This window comes from Perna viridis, chromosome 1 (assembly GCF_037379345.1).
Source record: "Perna viridis isolate PV_CMFRI_1.1 ecotype Kerala chromosome 1, ASM3737934v1, whole genome shotgun sequence".
Lineage (NCBI taxonomy): Eukaryota > Metazoa > Mollusca > Bivalvia > Mytilida > Mytilidae > Perna > Perna viridis.
Window position 1 is genome coordinate 21923971 of NC_142445.1, and position 24144 is coordinate 21948114.

The 24144-nt window shown below is 33.9% G+C and overlaps 2 protein-coding genes and 1 pseudogene across 3 annotated transcripts in view; 1 reads left to right on the forward strand and 2 right to left on the reverse strand.

Annotated features, from left to right (window-relative positions):
- LOC148627781 (uncharacterized) overlaps nucleotides 1-1709 on the reverse strand; it is a 74884-nt gene extending 73175 nt beyond the window's left edge. The window contains exon 1 of the mRNA XM_088578814.1: nucleotides 1589-1709. The gene's annotated coding sequence lies outside the window, so the exon portion shown is untranslated. The remainder of the gene's footprint in view (nucleotides 1-1588) is intronic.
- On the forward strand, nucleotides 1687-24054 carry LOC148627782 (uncharacterized). Of its 2 annotated transcripts, none has more exons than XM_088578865.1 (8): nucleotides 1687-1869; nucleotides 2343-2670; nucleotides 14220-14283; nucleotides 14591-14718; nucleotides 17124-17242; nucleotides 19157-19289; nucleotides 21253-21349; nucleotides 22046-24054. In XM_088578865.1, exons 2-8 carry the CDS (start codon nucleotides 2374-2376, stop codon nucleotides 22135-22137), a joined length of 930 nt encoding a protein of 309 aa, XP_088434991.1. In that variant the 5' UTR covers nucleotides 1687-1869; nucleotides 2343-2373; the 3' UTR covers nucleotides 22138-24054. The 2 variants fall into 2 exon arrangements, with proteins under 2 accessions (XP_088434991.1, XP_088435000.1); XM_088578874.1 differs by having other exon boundaries at nucleotides 1687-1826.
- LOC148627783 (uncharacterized) lies at nucleotides 5392-6133 on the reverse strand (annotated as a pseudogene).
- Nucleotides 24055-24144: the final 90 nt, after the last annotated feature.

Genomic DNA, 24144 nt, shown 5'->3' on the forward strand with positions numbered 1-24144 from the left:
ATGTAGCTTTATGGCTTACTCGAGTTCCGAAGGTTGTGATAGTTAAAATGAGGGACTGTCTCAATATGTAGAAATGAAACAAGAAATGTACATTGCACATGTACATCTGACCAACCACAAAAGAAACTGATATTAATAACCAACAAGAAAGTCTATTTCACTTCAATGCATATACCAGCACTTCCTTAATCTCATGTTGATAAACATTCAGAAATACATTCAAGGCAACAGAACAACTGCCATTGTGTCAATAAGGAATTGTGGTAAATACCAAATTTATAAACCTATAATTTGCTGACAGAGTTTGAGAGTCACTCTTTTTGCTTTCAAACCTTCTAAAATTTTGTTTCTGCCAATCAGAACACTGTACTTAGGGAATAGCTTAATAGTTAGGATGTTATAAACAAGCATAGAGGTTTCTCTAGACCAATTCAACATGGTGCTACACTATCTTCAAGCACCATGCTGACTTAATCATGAATTATACAAAGCACCCCATGTTGGCCAAACCCAGCCTTCAATTTCAGATTTACATGTATTTTTTTAATTATTTTTTACCTGATTTGGAATGAAACATATAATCCTGTAGCACTAGCACCCACTTATGACACTATTATAACATCACACTATGGTGAAGGCTGTTTATTGCAGGTTTTGGAAAATAAATTACCCTCATGTTTAAGATGGGTGCCCCCAAAACAACCTTTCATAACAAATACTCACAAAAAATCATCAACTTGAACACAAAACTTTGTCAATTTGCTGAGATTTTCAATTTTGCTTTTTCCACACGTTTTATGATGATTGAATCCACATTACTGGACTGCTTTGGGATTTTTTTTTCAGCCAAATAGAATTGCTGTACAGTATGTATTTTACCTTAACCTTTGAATTTCTCAAAGAGTCTGATTGCAGTATAAAAGGAAGTCATAAAATATAAAACTTGGAGGTCTGTCCCAAGTGGCTAGTCTGTTCATCTGAATAAATATTCAGTTATTAGACAATATATATGAGCATAAAATTTTAATAATTTTATATGAAAATAGAGGTTTACTAATCAATATCATTCCAAATTTGTTTTTCAAATAAAAGAATTATTAATAAACAGACAAAATATGAATTTGTTTAACTATATTAAACATTTTACAGAACCAAAATTGATTATTAAATTTATGTATTTTTAAAAAAATTGGGATTGTTATTATCAGCAGTTATCAGTACAATATATATAGCTAATTTCTGCAACATGTAGCTGTACAAAATCAGTCACAGTACTTATGATGATAAAAAAGTACATACACACCAAATTAAAGACTTGTACTTCATTACAATTTACATGTATCAATATTAATGAAAACACACAGTGCAATGGAGCACTTTTGTTGGCATTTCAAATAACATCTTTTGGCAAATATAAAATCTTTAAAGAATGAAATAGGATTATGTATATGTACAACCTATTAGATCTACAGACTACACAGGAAAAGGTACTTATTATTTGAACACAAATCGGAAATGAATCACCGTATGTGGTCTTTAAAGTTTAAAACCGGCAATTTTAAATACACTGACTGAGTAGCAAACTTACTATGACAATTTATAAAATCAAGCCTTTTCATTTGACAGGAAGGAATGAAAATGTAACATCGAACTGGACATTCATTTTGTTTTTCGACATTTTCGCCGCCATTTGCAATTTTGAATAACTTCCGGATTGTCATGCGCATACAAAACTTTCGAATTGTTTTAGTTTCATTTTGTAAAAATTCACATGGCATTTGTTTTGACGCGTTCTCTAGATGAATCCGGTTTTGCTGTATTTAAAAGTATGTTAGATTGACTATTACAATATTAATAATAAAGACACAGGTAAGAATTAGTATCTTAAACATATTGTTGGTATGAAAGATGTGCTTTGTTTACATTCGACGATACGTGATTATGCTTTGTAATGACTAATTTTTTTTTTATAAAATATCAGTCGGTTAACAGCTAGTTGAAAAAGACCAGTTCCAATTTCAATACAAATCTAGCTAGGCTAGTGAGTATTCAAATAGCTCCCTTGGTAGAAATCTGCCCTACATTATACCAATGTGTCCTACTTGTGTATGAAATGAGTATGGTTTTCAACTGATTTTTGAAAACTTTTTATTTCATGTGTATTTTTTAGATGCACAAACATACTGGTAGTAAACATATTTGTCCATGTGTTTGAAAACGAATAAAAACATGCCTTGTAATTTTGCCTTTGTACCGCATTTTAGAGCTAATAAGTTATCCAATGTTTGATATAAGTGTTTAATTAACAATGTGTCATGACTTAGCATTACTACTTTTTGTAGGTCTCTGATATTGAATGCAAGTACTCTTAAGATGTCTTCAAGGAATTTCATAGGTGTAGTGGAGAAATGCAACAACTTTCTTCTCCCAGGATCTTCCATGTTAAACTGCTTGCCATTTTATGTTGGCAGTACACAAGTTGGAATCATTAGACCTGATATTTTAACACATCTAAAGAGATTTGAAGATGTTTTTATATGCACCTCACATAGTTTAAAACTTAATGATGATCTCAAAACCACAAAAGAACGGAGTGGGATGATACATCAAATTTTAGAAAAGCTGAGAGAGCAAAATTCATTAGTGACCTTAAAGGGTTGGAGAAATGAGGTATTTATAATTATGTATGGTACTATCGTAGTTGTGGCATTTTAGGCTGAATAGAACACAATCATGTAGCTTTATCGTTTATCTAGATTCTTCACTTCCACCCACGGCGATGTCACGGACAATACAAAATCGCAGTGGAAAACATACAAATATGTGGATATTACTTTCCCATGACAATCTCGACATTCTGGGGGCCACGAAAAGAAATATATCACTAAAATCAATGGAAATACAAATGAATAAAATCATTAAACTTAAAGTCTACAGATTGAAATAATTAGTCTCTATTCAAATGATGTTGTCTCTGATTCGCGTTGTGTAACTGATGAAATGTTATCTTGAACTGAACACAATTAGTACAATTAAAGTCCTTAAAATATGAATGGGGATAATTCTAAAGTCCATGATCACTTTCAATATACGGAAAGTTTATTTCACTTTTACGCACAACACTGGTCATCTTCTTCCAGTCCACTGTCGGATCTTGTCAAGAACATTCACTTTGGCTTGGCGATTCGACTGACTATCTCTGCCCCTTGAATTGTAGTTTGTACTATCATGGTTTACATGCGGAATGTTAGTGTTCAATTCAGATTTTGTCACCTCTAGAGAATACAATTTGACGATCGGTATTGTTGTTTCTCCGGTATTTCTCTTAACGTGTGAGGATCAAATAAGTCCATCATTGCCTCGCACTACATCGGTCACAATTCTGATTTTCCAATTGACTCTGGGTTATTCTTGGTGAATTTTAACGATATCACCGACTTGAATTGCCTGATCATTATGACCAGTGGTTCGATGAAACTCGCGTAACAACATTAAATAGTCCATTTTCCAACATTTCCAAAAGTTTGGAATTAAATGGATCTGGTTTCTCGTATGCTTGTTGAGATCAGAATGATTAACGACTGTCGGATAACTCGTTTTGTCAATGTTTATTTGCGGAAATGGTAATGTTGTTATGCATTTGCTGTACAATAAATGAGCTGGTGTCAATGCTTCTCAGTCACAGATATTCACTAAGATTGGGAACAACTTCAAGGTGTACTGTGCGAGTCGAGGCACACGTGAAAAGACACACATATGCTTTCTTGTAGGTAGAGTCTGCTTCTTGGATGATCAACACTCAAGTGTAGTCTACTCCAGTGTAAGTAAACAGAGGTGCATCTTGCACTCTAATTTTTGGTAAAGGAGGCATGGTCGGTGCCCTGTAGATTTTCCAATTACACGTTTGCATGTAACACATTTATGGATTATCTTTTTGACGCACTGTCTAATCGTAGGTATCTAATAGTTCTGACATAGGTACGAAATGGTTGCAATGAGTCCTGAATGTAACAATTATTCATGTGCGTCGGATATGACTAGCTTGGTAAAAGCGTGATCTGAGGGTAAGAGATATGGAAATTTTGTTTGTTCTGGGATGGGTGCATTGTTGATTCTTCCATTACATCTGATTAATACTTGTTTGTCTATGAATAATCCAAGTTGTCGAATTCTCGGGGCCTTGTTTATTGATGTTCTTCCAGTGTTTCTCAATATTGATAATTCGGTTGCATACTCTTGGCAATGTTTTATCCAAGTACGGACGGCAAAGTCAAGTTTTGTAGGTTGCAATGTTCCATTTGTTTATCATTCTTACACTTTCTACAGTTCGATATGAATCTCATAATGTATGCCATCACACGGATCAGTTTTCTATGAGTGCTGAATTTTGTTATATCAATGCATAAGTTAAGTTCGTTCTCACTAGTGATCTCAGTTTCAGACTCCTCTGTGATTGTTGACATCACAATTTCTCTCGTTATCAATCGTTGATTTGACCAATGATTTCTGTCTGTGATCCATTTCGGTTCTTTTCTCCAAAGCTCACTTTCAGTAAATTCTGCTGCTGTTATTCCTCTTGTAACTAAATCTGTGGGATTATGTTCTGTAGGGCAATATTTCCACTCGGAGTCGCTAGTCGATTCCTGGATTTCGAATACCCTGTTTGCTACGAATCTCTTTAATTGTTTTGTTGATTTCAACCAGTGTAAAACTATACAACTGTGGGACTGAAATGTCACCTTCGTCAACTTCATCATTGATTTTATATGTGTCGCAAGTCTGGATCCTATCATGGCTGCCATTAGTTCTAATTGTGGAAGAGTATTTTAACTCTTGATTTGCCATCATCAGTGTTGAATCGGATCCATATATATGCAGCTGCTCCATAAGCTAACGGACTTGCATCTACGAAAACATGCAGTGTACAGTTGTCCGAACTCCTTTGTTGAAAATAAGATCGTGGAATTGCAGTTGTGGTAGCATTCTGAATATCGCTAGCTATTTGGATCCATATTTTTCTTAATCTGTCTGATATCAGTTCATCCCAATCAAGTCCACTTTTCCATAATTCTTGGATAAATGTTGTAGCTCTGAATGTGACAGGGGTAATTAGTCCTAGCAGATCATATATCTGTGAGCTGTGTCTCAAGATTTCTTGTTTCGTAACTTTGCGTCACTTTCTAATTTGAATGTCCATTGTGGATACATGATGTTGTCAGTTGTACTGTTCTAAAGCATTCCAAGTATTTTTGTGTGTTGATCTTTGTCTAATACATCCTGACTTATTGCTAATTCTCGTATTTTCTCGCAATTGGATGCCCATGATCTTAGATTGAATTCTGCTATTGCTATAATTTTTCTCGCTTGGATGAAATACTTTGTAGCCTCGATTTCGTCTCGGACGCTTGAAATAATGTTATCCACGTAGATTTCTGCTGTTTCACTCTTGTTCAGCTGTAAATGTTTAAGTACAGTGGCACTTAGAATAAAGGGTGAGCACGTTGCTCCGAATAGTATGGATTTGAACCTGTACGTTTGGAGTTCGGATCAGATGGATTACTGAGCCATAGGAATCATGTGGCATCTCTGTCTGCTTTGTTCAATCCAACATGTAGGAAAGCTTTCTCGATATTGTTTGTGATAGTAACTGGGTTAGCTCGAAATCACAGCAATATTTTGGTCAAATCATTCAACTCCGGTGGGTGTCCATCAAACAATCATTTAGACTTAGGTGGTTTGGTGACCGAAGACAACTACAGTCATATACTATTCTGATCAGGGTAGTAGCTGACTCTTTGTATACTGGGTGGTGAGGTATATAATGAACCTTTGGTGCGTTCAATTTTGTGTCACTCACTTTCTCAATGAAATCTCTGCGTTCCTGATCTACTATTATCTTGCCGTATTTCTCTAGCATGTCCGGTTTTTGACTCAATCTACGGGTAACACTCTCAGTTTGCTTCTTTGTGACAATAAAGTTTGATGTTAATTCATCATGGTCTTGTTTCCACAGCAATCCTGCAATGTATTTGTTGTCTTTGAATTCTATGTAGTCTTCTTGATACGATTTCCAGTATTCTTTACTTTCGATCTTATGGGCTTCCTTGCTGTTTATGCCAATTGACTCAAGATTCCAAAATTTTCAATGTTTTGCTCATAGATCTTGTGCTATATCATTACGTTGAGCATGCTAGCTGTTGCTGATCTGCATTTTTGCTCACTGTTTACTTTCACTGGTCCTGACAATGCGATCTTCCATGATGTCCCAATAATAGTCGCCTATTAATAGCTCGATTTCAAATGATTCTTGTTTGGTAATGGGGTATGCTAGCTTCATTCCACGCAAGTATTCACGGTTATTTTCAATATTGTGTATGAAGTTTTGTAATGGCATAGCTATCTTTGGTACTATCAGTACTTTGATCGATAAGTTTTGTCCATATTCCATTTTCAAGTACACTGTTGCAGTATCTTAATTTCCTAGTAATTTTGTCTCCGCCACCGAAAGTTGACAAGTTCATGACTTCATTTCCTGTTGTTTTCAGGTTTAGCTTCTTTGCAAGTTCTTCTGTTACGAATGATCGCTGTGCTCCCTCGTTGAATAAGATGTTAGTGTCTATGAAAGTCTGGTAGTATCTTACTGGCGCCACATCTGTCTTAAGAAGTATGCAGTCTCGAGACTTGGTGATACAGGAATACAATACACTTGTGTCACAACTCTCAGCTTCACTTATCAGGTTTACGGAAGGGTTTTTGTGTTGTGGTCCTTGGTCTCTGTGGGTCATTTGTATTTGATTCTCCTGTTTCTGGGTCTTATTTGCACACTTGTGTATACAAATGCTTGTGTGGTGCAGTTTCTACATGTGTACTTTAATTTGCATTCATTCATTCTGTGATTGCCGAAACAGTTAAAGCATAGTTTTTCTCTCTTTACAATGGCTATGTGTGCTGATACATCTTTAACTTTGGTGCAGTGGAACGGTGAGTGGGTTTCATGACAGAAAATACATGGGCAATTCTCTACTTTTTGTGGTTGTGCAATGTAGCCATTCTGATCTTCTTGTGGCTTTGATCTTGCTCCAGCTACCAAAGATGACATGGTTGGTATATTTTGGCGTTCATCGGGTCTTGTCCCTTGTCCATTATTTTAATCTCCTCCAGTAAACTACTTCTAAGGTCGCTGAGTACCCATGTAATAGATCTGTGTACTCTATTTGAGTTTTTATGTATTTCTGCTGGCAGTTTCTTCAAGATTATTGGCACAAGCAGTTTTCGGTAGGTTTGTTGAGATTCCCCTAGAGCATCTACTCCTTGAATGTATGACTCGGTTTGATCGTAGAATGATTTCAGACTTTGGATTTCATTTCTGGGTTGTGGTATTTCAATCAGAGCATGTTGACAACTTTTTCATTGTTTCCAAATCTGTCCTTCAGTACGTTTATAGCTTCATCGTAATTTACGTTTGTGAGTGCAAAACCTGAATTTGACTGAAGGGCTTCATTTTTGAGTTGTGCTTTGAGGTAGTTGAACTTTTGTACATTTGTGAGTGAGATATTGAGATGGATGGCTGATTCGAATGAATCCCAGAAAGCTTGCCACACGAGAATATGTCCAGAGAATTTGGGAAGTGTGAGCTTTTGAAGGCGATGACTATCATTAGGCACCGACCATTCTTATACTGAGAGGGGGGCCTTGGATTTTCAATGTTACTAAATAATTTTTTTGTACTCTTCTTAAAACTATTTGATTTTTTTTCAATAGCAAATGAATTTTTTTTTTTTTTTTTTCAGGAATATGGCAGATTTTTTTTTTTTTTTGTTTTTTGCCAGTCAACTTTACGATAAACAATAAATGGAAAATTTTATATAGATATTAAAGGAGGGCATATAAAAGTAAAGATTCAGTTCAGTTAGATATTTTATTCTTGTTAAGAGTAAATAAAATAAATTAGTAGATTTGCCTCCCGTCCCGCCCCTTAAAAATGACAATCCTTTAAAAAATGAGACAGGAATTTCAAAATCAGGATTTTTGTTTATGTCAGTTTCTTGTATTTAGGCCATATAACATACAAATTTTCAATTCTTGTTGACCAAAATAATGTTTTTTCCCTGAAACTGATTTGGCTATGGATTTATAACATGTCTATACATCAAATAGCTAAAATTAGGCTAGCAAACATTTGGTAAGGAGTAAAAAATAAAAAATAAAATCCTGCCAACCACTCCATATTGTTGGTGAGGGTTGGATTAAATTTACTTGGCCTAAAAAAGACAATGCCATGTCTATAGCCAGGAATTGGAAAAGGAGCTGCTTCTTTTTTACAAAACATAACAAAGCACGAGAAACTTGCATTCCAAGAAGCTTCCCCTGCAATAGCATTTGAATGACTGGGACTTGTGCAGTCGGGAAGCTTCCCCTGCAATAGTACGAGAAAGTCTGGGACTTGTGCAGGCCGGGAAGCTTCCCCTGTGATAGCACAAAAAAAGACTCGTGGAGGGAAGCAGCCCACATCACAATCAATTATGCATGGCCAATCTACCCAAGTCTACCGTTTTTTTTGCCTTGCGGATTCCACTCTCGAGAGTATGTGGTGATGTTGCTATTTGAGCGTCTTAGTATGTGGCCTATCCATCTCCATTTATGCCTCTTGATGGTGTCAGTAATAAGTGTTTGGTTTGTTTGTTCCCATAGCTCTGGTAATTTATCAGATTTATCTGATTTGTATAATATGTCTGATGTATTTGTTTACAAAGACCTGTTGGTCATGTTCGATTTTCTTCATCTGTTTCCAAGTCTCCAATCCATGCAAAAGAACTGATTTAATATTTGTCTTGCATATTATGAGTTTGTTTTGAGGCTGATGTTTCTGCTTCTCTAGATTGGTCTTAGGGTTACAAAAGCTTGTCTGGCTTTTCCAAGTCTCGCCTTGATGTCCTCATCGGCGACTCCATTCTTTGAAACGACACTGCCAAGGTAGATGAAGTTGTTAACGTCTTCAATGGAATCACCATTTAGCATGGTGGCTACTGTGTTATGTGTGTTAACTCTGAGTGACCTGGGTTTATTGGTGTTTCTCTCTTTGGCTGTTTCAAACAAGGCCCATGTCTTCAGTTGTCTGTGCTGGAATTGGTGGGATAGAAGGCTCACATCATCTGCAAAGTCAAGGTCTTCGAGCTTTGTAGTGAGTGACCATTGGGTTCCTCTTGGTAGTGACAGCAGTGTTCTCATAATCCAGTCTATGGCTACTGAGAAGATAAGGGGTGACAGGAGACAACCTTGATATCCTGTATGTACATCATTGAAGGATGGTGAGAGTGTGGAATTGTGGGTGACTTGGCATTTGGTGTTCTTATAGAGTCCTTGGATAATTTTTCCTATTTAACAGGAATTCCATAGCCTCTTAGTACATATAAAGTGTATTTCTATCAACTATGTAGAGGGATGATTGCTTTTCTATGGACTATGCAATATGGTCAGTACATGATTGACTGCATCGTAATCCTACTTGCTCATCACGAGGTTTGTATCTATTGCTGCCTTGATTCTTTCCAGAATGACTCTTGCTAGGACTTTACTTGGAAGTTTAGCTGAATTCCTCTCCAGTTTTGGCAGTTGCTCAGGTTGATCTTTTTTGGAAGCTTAATGATGTAACCAAAACTCCACTCCTTGGGGATTTCCACTGTTTCCCGGATGTTGTCAAACAGATCGTGCAAAATGCTCTAGGAATTGGGTAACCCTGGCATTTAACATGCTGGGTTGTCAGGCCATAATACGGAAAATCATAGTGGTGCAAGATGTTAGGAAAGATGCCACGTTCCTTGCTCATTACAGAACCCTTCTTTGGTATTCTACTGGCGTAGGAACCATTTGGCTCAGCCACAAAAGTCTAAATTGCCAAACCCTACACACCTCTCCCGATATCAAATGGCAATAAAAATTTGTCGACCCCATTATCCTTGTGTCCCATACCATTTTTCATATTAGCATCATTTCATATTCATTTTTCGTCTATTTCATGTTCATCGTCAAGAGCATCTGGTATATCTTCTGCATTTAAAAGTGGTCCATCCAAGTTTGTTATGACATTGCCATCTTTGTCTATCACTGGTTTGGATTTGTTGGTCTTTCTACCTGCCAATTGGCATGTGATATTGTATGCAGTCTTGGTGTCATTTCTGGCTATTGCATTCTTTGCCTTTGAAGCAACCTCATTGATGTTGGTTCTTTTATTCTGTTTGGTCTTTCTCTTTACTTCTTTCCTCATGCTTATGTGTTACCTTGCCAACTATTTTTTCTTCAATCCTGTCTTGACTTGGTCAGATGTATGTTAACAGACCTACGCATCTTAGTTGTCTTGATTGTATCGTCAGATAAACATATCTTGTATTCCTTCTTTGAAAAAGTTCTTCATGGCATGTGGTGTTATATGTGGATTTTACTCTCTCTTCCGTTGTTTGTTTACTGTGCCTCTTCATTATGCTGTGCTTTCTGCTTCTAATCTGATATTGTCTATTTGCCCTGGCTATCTTGATCTTAAATTAAGCCACCACAAGTTGAAGATCGGATGCTATATCAGCACCTCGATAAGCTCAAACGTCTGTCATGCTTTGTCCATCTCCTGGCGACTGTAATGTGCTCTATCTGATTTGTAGTTTTCATGTCTGGAGATTCCCACCCAGGTTGTTTATATCCTTGTGAGGGAATGTTGCACTTCCTATGACCAGAACTTTGTGGGAGCTTAAATCTGCAAAGAGTTCTCCATTTTCATTGAATTGATTGTTACCAATTCCTTCCTTCCCCATGATGAGTTCTCTCCCTGTGTTATCTTTTCCGACTTTGTCATTCATGTCACCTATTACAATCAAGATGTCCCATAGTGTTCTATCTAGGGTAGCTTGGAGCTGGTTATAAAACCTCTCTTTATCCTCTTTCTCTGCTACGTTGGTAGGAGTGTAGCATTTAATGACTGTTACTTTTTATATCTTTGACATAAATCTTGCCACGACAATTTTTTTACTCACAGGATTCCATTCAATAAGTGATGATTTGACCTTCTTGTTGAGAAAGATTTCTACTCCATGTTGATGGTAACCATCCTTGTTTGGTGGTCTAGGGTACAGTAGAGTTTGCCCTGAAGATAGTATGACCACTCCAGATGATTCCATGTAACTTAGTCCCAAGCTTGTAGCACTCCATTTCTCTTGCAGCATGGGCAGCTTTTCGGTTTGGTATAATGTCCCCACATTCCAGCTCGCAATCCTTGAGGTGGTCTTAAGGGAGAAAAGTTTCATCGGCGGATGAAAAATTATAGTGAAGTAAAATCGAATGTATTTTGCAATATATATACACATATCTTAAGTATATTTCAAGAATGTTGCATTGGCTTCCGATCATATAATGAAAATATTATTTAGTTTCCTAATTTAATGTGTTATGTAAAAGATACAAATTTAAAGAACGGTATATACAAGAAATGATTTTTATCTTAAACAGATAAAAAGTGCTATGAAGTAATATTTATAGTTTAACATGAAATACATGCATTATTAAGCTTTGACAAGTGTCTGCTTTAGTGGTCGTTCAAATAATTGAGATCATTCAGGGTCACTAATTTACAAGACCAGTGCTTTCGTAACAAATACGAGATTGTGTGTAATGTTGGATAGTATTTTGTTACAAATTTAATAACTTATTATTATTTTTTTTTTATTGACTTTAAGTCTGAGAGCACACACTCTGCTAGTGGGCAGAACAGGCTGTATATTTTGCAGTGGAGTAGCTTTTTAATGAATAAAATTGTTGATATGTATTAGGCACATTGGACTACTATTAAGTCTTCAGTGTTGTAAGGTTTCAACTCTGTTCTGTTTGGATTTGCACTTTCTCTAAGAAATTTACTGAAGGTTTAAAGGACATAAAATTAAATTTGAGTAGTTCAGATTCTTATAACATTTGAAGCTAACCAAAAGACCCATTAAAGACAATAAAGCCATCATCTCAGAGCTAATTATGTTGTGCCTGTTTGGGAACTTTTCAACCGTAAAGTTAATAAGTTCTTAGGCATGTATATTACATATGTCAGGGCTACAGACTGTCCCCATTGCACATCATGTTAAGAACTAATTTTAATATTAGAAGTAAGTTCTCATTGTTCAAAAGTATGGCATAGTCTTTTTTTCACTTCAAAGTAGACGTTTTCAGCCGCCTTAATTAGTTCATTACTGAACATGCTAGTCAAGTACTTGATTGTCATGTTATAAGTACACAGGAAATTTGTTGTTATTTAGAAAGTGTAAAAGTTCTGAACTGTCTCGTACATAAGTCCCTTGGTTTTTAACTACAAGTAGCAAAAATTAGTCTAGAAGTCTACATAAGAAATGCGCTGGAGAACCACAATACGTAATAATCGAAAGGCCTAGTATTCTTATCTTTCCTCTGTTGATGATAAAATCTAAATTGGTTATAATGTTTAGTGGTAGTTTTGTGTGCACCCTTCTTAATAGTTTAATAACATACTGGATTAATATAAAACAAAAGTATCTGGATATTGATATCCATTTAGTTGCTCATTATAACATCATGAATTTTGTGACTATAAACATTAACATGTTGAATGGCAGTTTATGATACATTCACTACATGTACATGAGATTCTTCTCCACCCCTTTTCTTTTTTCTAATTTTTTTTTCTACCTGAACTTTTTTTTTTATGAAAACCAGAATACAACATTATTATTTTTTTTTTTTTACAAATTTGGAACTTCATTCATTAGCTAAAGTAGGCTGGAGATTTTCAATGAACTAACTTGCATGCTTTGTCTTGGTTTCTAGCAATGCGGAATATTCTTCTGACTCAATTACCTTGTCTGCAACATCTTCCGTATTTGTTTCCTTTAGAATTTGTTCACACATCTCTTCTAAAAATGTCTGTTTCTTAAGAATCTTCTCAAAGTTTGTGATCACTGAGGCCTTATCAAAGTCCTCTGAATTTCTGGCTTCCTTGATCTTTGTGAAAAATTTCGTTATGACACTCATGTTTGCTGATCATATGGACTTCAATTTTTCTAACTCCATGGTTCATGGCACCATAAATATCGTAGTTGTGGCATTTTAGGCTGGATAGATACAATCATGTAGCTTTATCGTTTATCTAGATTCTTCACTTCTGCCCACGGCGACGTCACGTACTATATGACGTTGCTGTGGAAAATACACAAATATGCGGATGTTACTTTCCCGCGACAATCTCGACAGGTACTAGTACTACAGTGTTCTTGTTAGAGATAGCTGAGAGACACAATTATATATGAAAAAAAAACATGGACATATTGCAGTCTTCATTGTAAACTGTTTTATCCACAGACCCAAACCATCTTTTGAACATTTTATATAGATATTCCTGGCCTCTAAGTGAAATTTTTACAGGCCCACTAGTTTTTACACCAGCCTCTGACTTCAGACTACTCGTATGACATGAAGACCGCATGTTGTAAATGTACATGTACTGGCTTCATGTAGTAAATTATGCAATGTACTAAAATTATGTCTATGTTGCTGTGTTGCTTTAACTATGGCTGTAATATGGGATGGGTAATTTTTAATGTTCTTCAGAAATTCAATGGACCATTCTTTAGCATTCTTATAAAAGAGAACATTTGATTTTAATGAGACATTTTTTGCTTGAATATGATAATTGGTATATGACCCTACTAATCCCAGTCATTGCTATACACTAAGCAGAGTTATGATGGAAGTTGCTTTCCATTTCCTTCTGAAAGAAAGAATTGCTCATCTAGAGAGGGTTCTGTTCCTCTGTTGATTTTAGGCTTGCTTAAACACTGCTAGTTACAGTCATAAGTGGATTGCCTTCACAACATGAAAGAAATAGAAACCTTAATTTGGTACAAAATGATTTATCTTTGCAAGGCCTTAGGGGATCCATTATATACACCCAGTTTCCAGAAAATAGTGAAAATTTTTCAGGTGTTTTAATGGCACAATCACAAATTTGTTGTTGGAGACTACTTAGATAAACTGTACATGGGTAAAATAGCAAAATATTTAGCAGATGGCATGGAAAACAATGAAATGTAAACCAATTCACTTGATTCTATCAATTTTTAAAAGAACTGTAGTTTCTATGAAAATTATTTTGAAATTTGTAAAACTGTAAATGGCTATATTTAATCAGTATTGACAGATAAATGTGCAATTTTCAGAAATTTGACATAAGAACTGCTCCTAGAGAGAAACCTGTGATGGAAGTTGAAAGATCCGGTGTTTGTAAGTTTAAACAAAAATAGTATTCATAGTGTCCACGAATTTAAATACTATTGGAGGCTGAGTTGCTCATTTGCTTTTGTAACTCTGTATGTGTTATTTTGGTTACTTGATGTTCTTCAGTGTGTATGTCTGTTTTCCATTTTTGGTCTTTGTCCCTGAATAACTTTTGTGATAAATTTTGTGTTCGTATTATTAGTACATTATATCAAAAACTATATCGTGTATTATTATAAACAAATTGTAGATTCCTTCTTTGTTTAAAATCGTAAGAAAGTGAAACTATTATCATAGAATTTTTTATCTACAGGCTTGTTTGGTGCTATAAGTTACGGTGTTCATATCAATGGTTACACTTATAAAGACAATCAGATGATGATGTGGGTAGGTCGAAGGTCACCAACAAAACAGACATATCCAAACTTACTGGACAATATGGTGAGGTCCTGCAACCTTAGTATAATAATAGTTTATTATGATGTACTAATGTGTCCTAATGTGCTTGTTAAAATTTGTTTTACCAGTAATTACTGTATCGATTGTTTGCCATCTTTGATTGGCTAAATGTTTTTGTTCATTTTTTTATCAGAGTAGTTGTTATGTATGAGTTTGTGACATGGTAAAATAGTCCCTCCATTTAAATGAAATAAACTGCATCAAAGTTAAAAGTGATTTACTGTGTGTAGTTATAAGGAACAAAAGCAGTTTTTTGGGAATTTATTGGTGTATGAACTCATCAACTCACTCTTCACAAACTTTACATAAAGCCTTTTAGGCTTTACTTAGTGTGTGAGTTGGTCTGGTCTATATATTTACGAACTCCCCCAAAGCACTTTCATTCTTATAATAAATCCCTTCTTCTCTGTCATGACTGCAGTGTTCTTGGATTTTCAAAGTTTAAGGCTTTCATGGGAAAACTCTAAATGAACATTAACGTTTCCACATTTGAAGCTTGCCTTTTGAACTTAACAAATTTTTTAGAAGTTACTTGTCAAAGGTAAGGTGGACTATAATACAGTACAGAAAGAAACATACCATAACTAAACACTGACAGTGGTGTGCCACTTTTAGAGTGGTTCTAGATAACTTTTTTTTGGTTCCCCACAACTTGTTGCAAGGGGACATAGAAATGGCATCTGTCCATCCGTCCGTCCATGTGTTCGTCTATCCGTCCATCTGGGTTTTTGCACTTTTTTATAATGCTTGTACCAAATAAGTTGTTTATTATTGTAGCCTTAGTATGAAGAGCTACAGATTAAGTTCAACTTTGGTTTTGGTTGAATGATATTTACGGAAGTTACGGCCCTTGGACTTAGAAAATTTCAGTGAATTTAAAGTTTTCCGTACTTCTTTTTTGTATAGCTTTTACCAATTGCTTTTATCTTTTGTATGTAGTCTAACTATGAGAAGTCTTAGGTTAAGTTCGACTCTGGTTATGGTTGAATGATTTTTACATAAGTTATGGCCCTAGAACTTAGAAAATTTCCGTGAAATTTAAGGTTTAAAATGTATTTTTTTACGCATTGGAATGCTGTTCTTTTATTCTATAAGTGATTTTTTTCTTACTTTCTTTTGTATTGTAAATGGTTAGCTCTTCCACTTGAAATGTAGGAAAATTATAAAAATATTTTCAAAGACTAAAAAAATATTTTCTGCCACTCTAAAGTGGTATTCCACCATGTCATTGATCAGTCATGGTTTTTTCTTTCTGTACTGTAAAGAATTTTCCCTCACTAAAATTGGAGTTGCACCGGATGATGGGAAAGTGGAATACTAGAAAGCAGAATGACTGGATTAATGGTTCCAAGAATATGAATGGCCATGTCAAACATGAATTATCTCCCCTGTAAGTTTTTTTTTTTTTTTTAAATATGTATTAATTTTGATAAGATTTTTAATTCAAATTTGAATCTCCTCCCCATGATATTTATGGGGGGATTGGATCATAAGCCCATAAGTAAAAATAAATAGGCAGGATCTATTATATTTTAAAAATTCAGTGCTTTGCACCTTAGAAAAGAAAAAAAAAGCTGGATCTATATTTTCTCAAAATATGGGACAGGGTGGAAAATTTTATCCTAGCCCCGTAAAAATAAGATGGTTGATTCCTTATCATTAATGTGATTTTTTTCAGTCTAGTTAAAATCTGTGAAGTTTTCCCTATGCACTACACTAATTTAGAGGTGAGCAAAGACGAAATTTTAAATAGAAAATATATGTTTTTATAAAGAATGAAAAACAGCTTGTATAACTGCACAGGAACTTATTTGTATAGTGTTAGGCCAATGCATTCCAATCATTTGTTCTGAAAATTGAGAGCCAATAACATGAGGCAGTCTCTTAGAAAAACATGCGAAATCATCCAAAAGTGATTTCAGCAATTACTTATAATTTATAGTGCATTGAGTAGGACCCAATGTGAAACGAAAAACTGCAAAATATTTTCTTCCGTAAAATCCAAGATGGTCAAGATATGGCTACATTACCGCCGGACTTATTAAAATTTTGTATGGCTTGGGTCATTGGTGATTTTAAACTACTGTATTTTCAATCAAATGAAGTTTTGAACTATGTTCTGATTTATAATGCAATCAAACAAACAAACCAAAAAAAATAGAAAATTAAACTTTAAGGTCACATCTCCTTTACACTTACATCTTTATTTGAAAGTTTTATTATGTATTACTCAACCAAAAATTACTGTTTTTCTTATAAACAGCCAAAATACTCTCCCTTTTTGATGGGTCATAAAACCACAGGCTAGTTTCATGTTTGTTTATTATTTAAATTCATGTACTTTTCTTCTGTTATATGCATTTTAACATGAGTATGTTCTGTTTTAGTGTGCTGGTGGGTTAGCATCAGGGTTGAAGGTCAGAGAATGTGCTGTGAAGGAATGTGAAGAAGAAGCCTCAGTACCAAAGGAATTATCAGACAAATTGATTGGAGTTGGATGTGTTAGGTATGCCAATTCAGGACTCAGCGCCACAAAACATAAAAAATAACTTAAGTTTTAAAAAATTCTTAACTGTGACATCATCAATTTTAAAAACTTTGGTCGGCGTTAATACCATGGAAGTTAAGAATATTCTCAGACTTAAGTATTTTTGAAGTTTTTTGGTGTTAGGACCTGAAGTAGTGGCACCATATTATATATTCTGTTTGACCACACAAAATATTTTTAGTTTTAACAGCTCAGTTTATCATGAACTGGTAATAGATAAAATGAAGTACAATTTAGAGTTGATTTTATGTTATTCTTTCTTAGCTCAGTTTGTTTTACATACTAAACAATATAACTAAATGTTTTTATCAATAAAATGAAAATAGAGATTCATGTTTCCTTAAAGATATTTTTGGCCTGGGGGATGAAGATTTTGAATGAATCATTTTGGTATGGGATGAGGGTAATAAAGGATTAAAACAGTATTGATTTGTAATATACAGTGAAACCTTCTAAACCCATACCTGAATAATCCCAAAACCTGTTTTAACCTGACAGTTTTTGTCCCTTTGTATCATTTGAATGTATTTTGAACCTTGGTAAACCAAACACCTGTCCAAACTGAACTTACTTTAAAGTCTAAAAGGGGTTTGGTTGTACAGGTCTCACTGTATTTCAGAAATTGGACTATGTTCTTAATATTTATTATATAGGTTTAAGAATATTTGTTTATTTTGACTTTATTTTAGGATTTTTTATAAGTTTTGACCCAGTTATACATAATACCAGCAAAGCAGTTTATGAACAGACATAAATTCTCCTAAAGTTGGTTATAACCCCTTCACATACACAAATCTTTCTTATAAACCCTTATGAATCTCCAAAATTTATAAGATTTTTAAAACTAACATGATTCTTACGAATAAAGCCACTTTTATGAGTGAATTGCAATACCTTTGCGATTGAATACGAGTATGAATAACCACTTTAGGATTAACAAAGAATGGAGGCAATGCGTTTTTGATACCAGTTTACGATTTATTACAGGCAAGTGACGAATGCATATGATATTGTTGAGAATCATTGTGAATACAATGTGAATTGTTATAAATTGGTCCAAGCTTCATGGATAATTATTGAATGGCTCTCGGCAACATATGGTTTTTAATGAATACTTGCAGTTTAGAAACGAGTATTATACAAACAGTAATGACTTTTCAATGGGGATTTATTTTGTCATATAAGTTTAAGCTATTGAGTCTGATGCATTCTTTAATTGAACATTTGACAAGTTTTGGAAGAGAAATAAATCCAGATTATTTCAATAATTCTTTCAACATCTTTCTCCATTGGATGACGACCTAAGCTTTTTCTTCCTGGGCAAAGTATTTGTATACTTTCATGAAGTGCTCGCTTTAATTGGTATTTATTACTTAATCTATTAGAAATATATTGTAAACTATTCCCAATCATTCATAAATGAATTGTTAAACAGTTATATAAAACAGCAAACCAAATAGTCCTTGTGAATGCTTTACATATTCTTTATATTCTATAAAGATATGTGGACATTTGTGTAAAATTTTTTGATATGTCAAAAAAAATTATCTCCTTTTGCAAATTGATATGATTGTGATTGTCTGTGGGTTGCTAAGAGTAATTAACGAATGCTAACAAGTTAAATTCAAGTGCTTGCAAATGGCTAAGAATTGATTCATAATGATTCGTAAGAAAGATTTGTATTTATGAAAGGATTTTTAATGAATTCCATTCTGAATTTTATCTTTAATCAAATCATTATTTAGATTTTGATTAATTGAATCAAGGATTGTGGACCATTAATGCAGCGACAACACCAAGTTAGTTTATACAAAATTACCTTTGTTGCCCAAAGGAACCAACCAATTTCAAGTCAAATTAAACTATTTACAGCTATATATTTGAAGATAAAAGAGGCATTTTTCCTGAGTGTGAACATGTATTTGACCTTCAACTCCCTGAAGATTTTACACCTGTGAATGCTGATGGAGAAGTTGGGGGGTTTGAGTTGATGTCGATTGACAAGGTAATACCATAGGAAATTGATTCTATACAATCCATACAGAGCATACGCATATATTCTACTGGATTGAATATGCATGGTTATCCTACAGTTTGATTGGTCAGCTTTACAAAGGTTATGAGACCTTATTCCTATACTAATAAATTTAAGGATTTTGATTGGCTAGGAACATGTCTTTACAAATTCCATATAACAAGATGTTGCTATGCCATTTACCCAGGTGTAGCTAACTATTTCTACTTCAGTACCTTGTGCATTCTTCAGCTACATCTCAAGGGATACTTTGGTACTTCAGGTGTAAAAAATCTCCATATCTAAAGATATGAATTTAAGTTACTTTCAGTATCCCCTTGCTGTCTACCAGGGAGATGGAAGCAAATCAGGAAATCTATTGCTTTTATGAAAGTGATGTTGGAATAAGTACCCTATTATAATTATGCCAGAAGTCTTTTTGAATAAGAATGTATGAATTTTAAGAAAAATAATAACAGGATAATTAATTGGAAAGAGTGAATAACCAAAATATGATAATGAGTTAAATGTTAATGCGTTCTTTGCAAGAGTGATCATATTTTGGTTATTCACGATAATCAATTGATTATCCTATTTATAATATAGATTTCCTGCATTATTCATTGTTATTTTCAACATAAATTTGAAATTTTGTGAACGGCGGATTAATATTTGTGTTGTGATGTTTTGGCGGGAGAAAGCACGAGAGTGAAATAACCGAATTTATTTCACAGTGTGAATTATAGAAAAAATTACACTGGGAACATTGGGTAAATCACTGCTATCTATATAATAATATTGTTTTCATACATACTGTTACCTTGATGTTTAAAAATGTGCATATTTGATTTCAAGTGAGCTATTGCCATCACTTGGCATCCGTCATCATCATCATCATCATCTGTTGTCCTTAGTTGTCGTCATCCATCGTTGTTAACAATTTTTCAAAACTCTTCTCCGCTAAAACTACTCCACCAATTAGAACCAAAGTCGGTATGAACATTTTTATGGGTAGTGTGCATAGAATTGATGTTGGGATTTTTATCCATGGCCGCATTTACTAAAAATAGATCATAGGGGTCAGACAGAAATTTTTCCCAAAATTCTGACTGAGTAAAAGTGTTCAAAATGATGAGATCTATTTGTGGTCAAATTTTTCCTGTAAATTTACGAAGCCATGTTGAAGTTTTTACCCTTTTTCAATGTTTTTTGGCTACTTTTAATGTTATTACTTTAAAAAATCTTCTCCTCTGAAACTACTTGACCAATTTGAATTGAACTTGGTAGAAATGTTCCTTAGGGTATTCTGCTTAAAACTGATGTGGATATTTTTGATCCATCAAAAAACATAGCTGCTGTTACTAAAAATGGAACAAAGGAGCCACTCAGAAATTTTTCTCATATACTTCCAAAAACGTTAAGTTTAGCCTAAATTTTTCAATTGCAGAAATGATCCTTATTATAAGGTCTACAAACATCTCTGAGTTGGATCAAAATTGTTGGACATTAAAGATATTGCCCTTGAAAGGTGAAAAATGATGGGTTTTTTTTTACAGTTTTCAGCCAAAATCTTGAAAACTATGATAGAAAGAAAGAAATTTACAATTGATTATTGCTGATATGAGCCTTATGATTAGTCCTACAAAATATGCAGGGATTAAAGATGTCAGATGACTCCTTGTTAGAGTAATTGCCTTTGAAAGCAAAAAATTATATTTTTAGCAGTTTTCAGCCAATATCTTGAAAACTATAATAGATAGAAAAAAACTTTCAATTGATGAAACGATCCTTATGAAAAGTCCTATCAAAGTCTTATTTTGAGTCAAAATTTTTGGACAACTCCTTGTTAGAATTGTTGCCCTTGAAAAGCAAAAATTTAACCAGGTTAGCAATTCAGGCTCTTGGGAGCCTCTTGTTTAGTAAATGGATTCTAACCTCACATAGTACTTTGTAGGTGATGGATGCTGTGACTACAGATGACTTCAAACCTAACTCTGCCCTGGTTGTCATAGACTTCCTTATTAGACATGGGATTATTACAACAGAAAATGGTAAACTATAACTATTATTTTATGCTTGGATACATTTTTTATACCCCCTCTTACAAAGTAGGGGGTATATGGTAATAGGGGTGTCCATCTGTCCCTCCTTCCATCTGTGTTTCCTTTCGTTGTGCATCTCTTATCCATTTTTTCTGAGTTCTCCTACACCAATGAACGAAGATGAAACTTTCACATAATCTTTATTACTTGTTACCATTGTGCACCTCCTATTTTAGATTTTGATCTGAATCAGTTTCACATAGCAAACATGGGCCTTGTCATATATAATACAGGAGACCCATTTCTTATTTGTTAATTTGTCTACACCACAAAGTGAAATTGAATTGAGGTAAAAAGATTTATCGAGTTAGTGAGCATTCCTCACAGTTTTTCTTGTTATTGAATGTATCCATCTGCACCATGAGAACCAATTTGCTCAACCTGTCATAGTTCTTCTTTCTTCTTTCATCTACCCCAACGGCTTTTTAAGAGCAACTCAACAAGTGTTTTTAGAAAAGCTGAAGATGCTTACCCTTCCAGTGCACCTGGTCCATACTCCCTGTTTTAGTGGCGTTCAAGTTGCTCATTTACTTTTGTTTCTTTGTTCATATTATTTAGGTTATTTGATGTATTTTTTGTGTGTGTCGGTTTTTCCTGTCTGGTCAAATTCAAAGTTTTCATGAAAGTATATCTTTTCTTTTTCAGAGAAGAACTATGCCTATATAGTTGAAATGATGCATGTTCCACTACAGAGTTACTTCTCTAAATCTACACAACTCCTGAGTAAAGATTCCTAATGTATATTTCCATAATTCACTTCTATCAAATATATTTTTATTGCAATAATGTCTTTTAGTACTTGTTCTTATAAAAGAAATGGAAGAAAATGTGAAAATTAAGTGGCATTTACAAGTGTAGAAAATAAGTCTATTTGCAATCTTATAATTAGGGTTGGATAGTTTATGAGGTTTTCTTCGTGAATTAGAATGTTGTTGTTTTCTTTTGTTCGTGTTTTAAGTAAATTTATATTATTTCAGAAGTATCATATTTTCTTCTTAGATCAAAATATGTCATCTATCATCTCATATACATAATTTAACTATTGACAGTGACTTTATCAAGGTTTTTGATATTTTTGAAAGGAAATTGCAATTATATTTTTTTCTGTTTGAAATAATTTCAATGCCTGTGTTATATACTTGGATGTTACCTGCCTTACATGTTATGTAGTGTATATTTATAATGTAATTGAAATGATTTTTTCATAGATAGAAAAAAATTCATTCTTTACTCTTAAGCTTCATATATATCATCTAAGCCAAGGGTTATGATTCTGTCCTCCTCCCTTAGGAGAAGATGCATACATGTAGTCTTAAGCAAAGACTCAAAAGACCAATTAAACACAAAAGTGTCAGAGGGACATGGTAATGGTAGACATCCATTTATCCAACCTTCTGTAAGTTTTTATAGATGCATTTCCTCTTGACCTGCTTGACACTTTGATATTTGGTATGGTATCTACTCCATTTTTTTATGAACTTTTTCAATAATGGACATAGACAAGTGATTTACTTTCTCATATCAATTTAAAATGTTATCTTGTTTTTCTTACACAACAATGGCGCAAACATACAAGAATGTTTTATCAATGACTAATAGGACCAATGTGCCAGTTGTATGAATTGAAAAGAATTGTTATACATAAAAAAGTTTCCAAAAAATTACATCAGAATTACTTTTTTCTCTGATAATCAAAACAGATGATTAGTTTTCCATAATCTGAAGACAATGTTAGAAAGGCCTAATCTTTCTCATTTCAATATTTGTTGAGTAATCATTATATTCGACAGATCAAAGAACTATGACCAACTTAAACCCTGGCTAAGTTATCATCAATTATTAATAATCTATGAAGTGTAAGTGTTTGTAAGAATCAGGCAAAATGGGAAAAACCCCACTGATCTGACAACGTAATATAACTCAAGGATGCTTTCTTTATTTGAAAAGACCATTATTTGATCTCTGCATCACTGGCTTTGCTCAGAAATTTTTCAATAGAAAGTTAGAAAAATGAGATTTTTTGACAGAGTTGTCTGCCCTTGAAATTTTCATTTTCAGTGCATTTCAGTGAAATTGTAGCTCAATGGTCCAGCTTGAAATGGAAAATCTTGTCTGTTTTCCTTGATTCTGATGGTGTAAATAGTCAAATTACACTATCAAAATGATGGGTTTTTTCATATCATGTTTCACCTACTGCCTGATTTTTACAGGGACTGACACTTAAATATGCTTTTTGGCAAGTTTTCATCAATCTTTTTATTTCATCTATTCTCACAGTCGTTCAAGAATATGGTGCATTGATATATACTTTAAGATGTCAGTGTACATGTTCAAGGACATTTCATATTATGGAACAATGAAATATATCAATTGGAACTGAATAACTATTTATTTTAAAACTATTTATTTTTTTTTATTCCTGCCATTTATAATACAGTTATTTTAGATTTTTCAACTTGAAAATTTTAATCAAAATTTACATGACCACTTCTACCATGAATAATTGATCTTATTTGTTACTTCACAATGTTCTGTCTGACCAGATTCATGTTATTTATACCTCACATATCTATTTGGTTTACTCATTCCTTGTATCAGTTTTTTTTATATCTATTTTTCATGTAGTTAAAATAAACTGAAATCCAAAGTTTTAATTGTGATTTGTTGTCAGTTACTTTCATTCCAAGAAACAAAGTGTGAAAGAATCTCGGGAAAATGTTTACATTATCATAAGATAGAAGGTG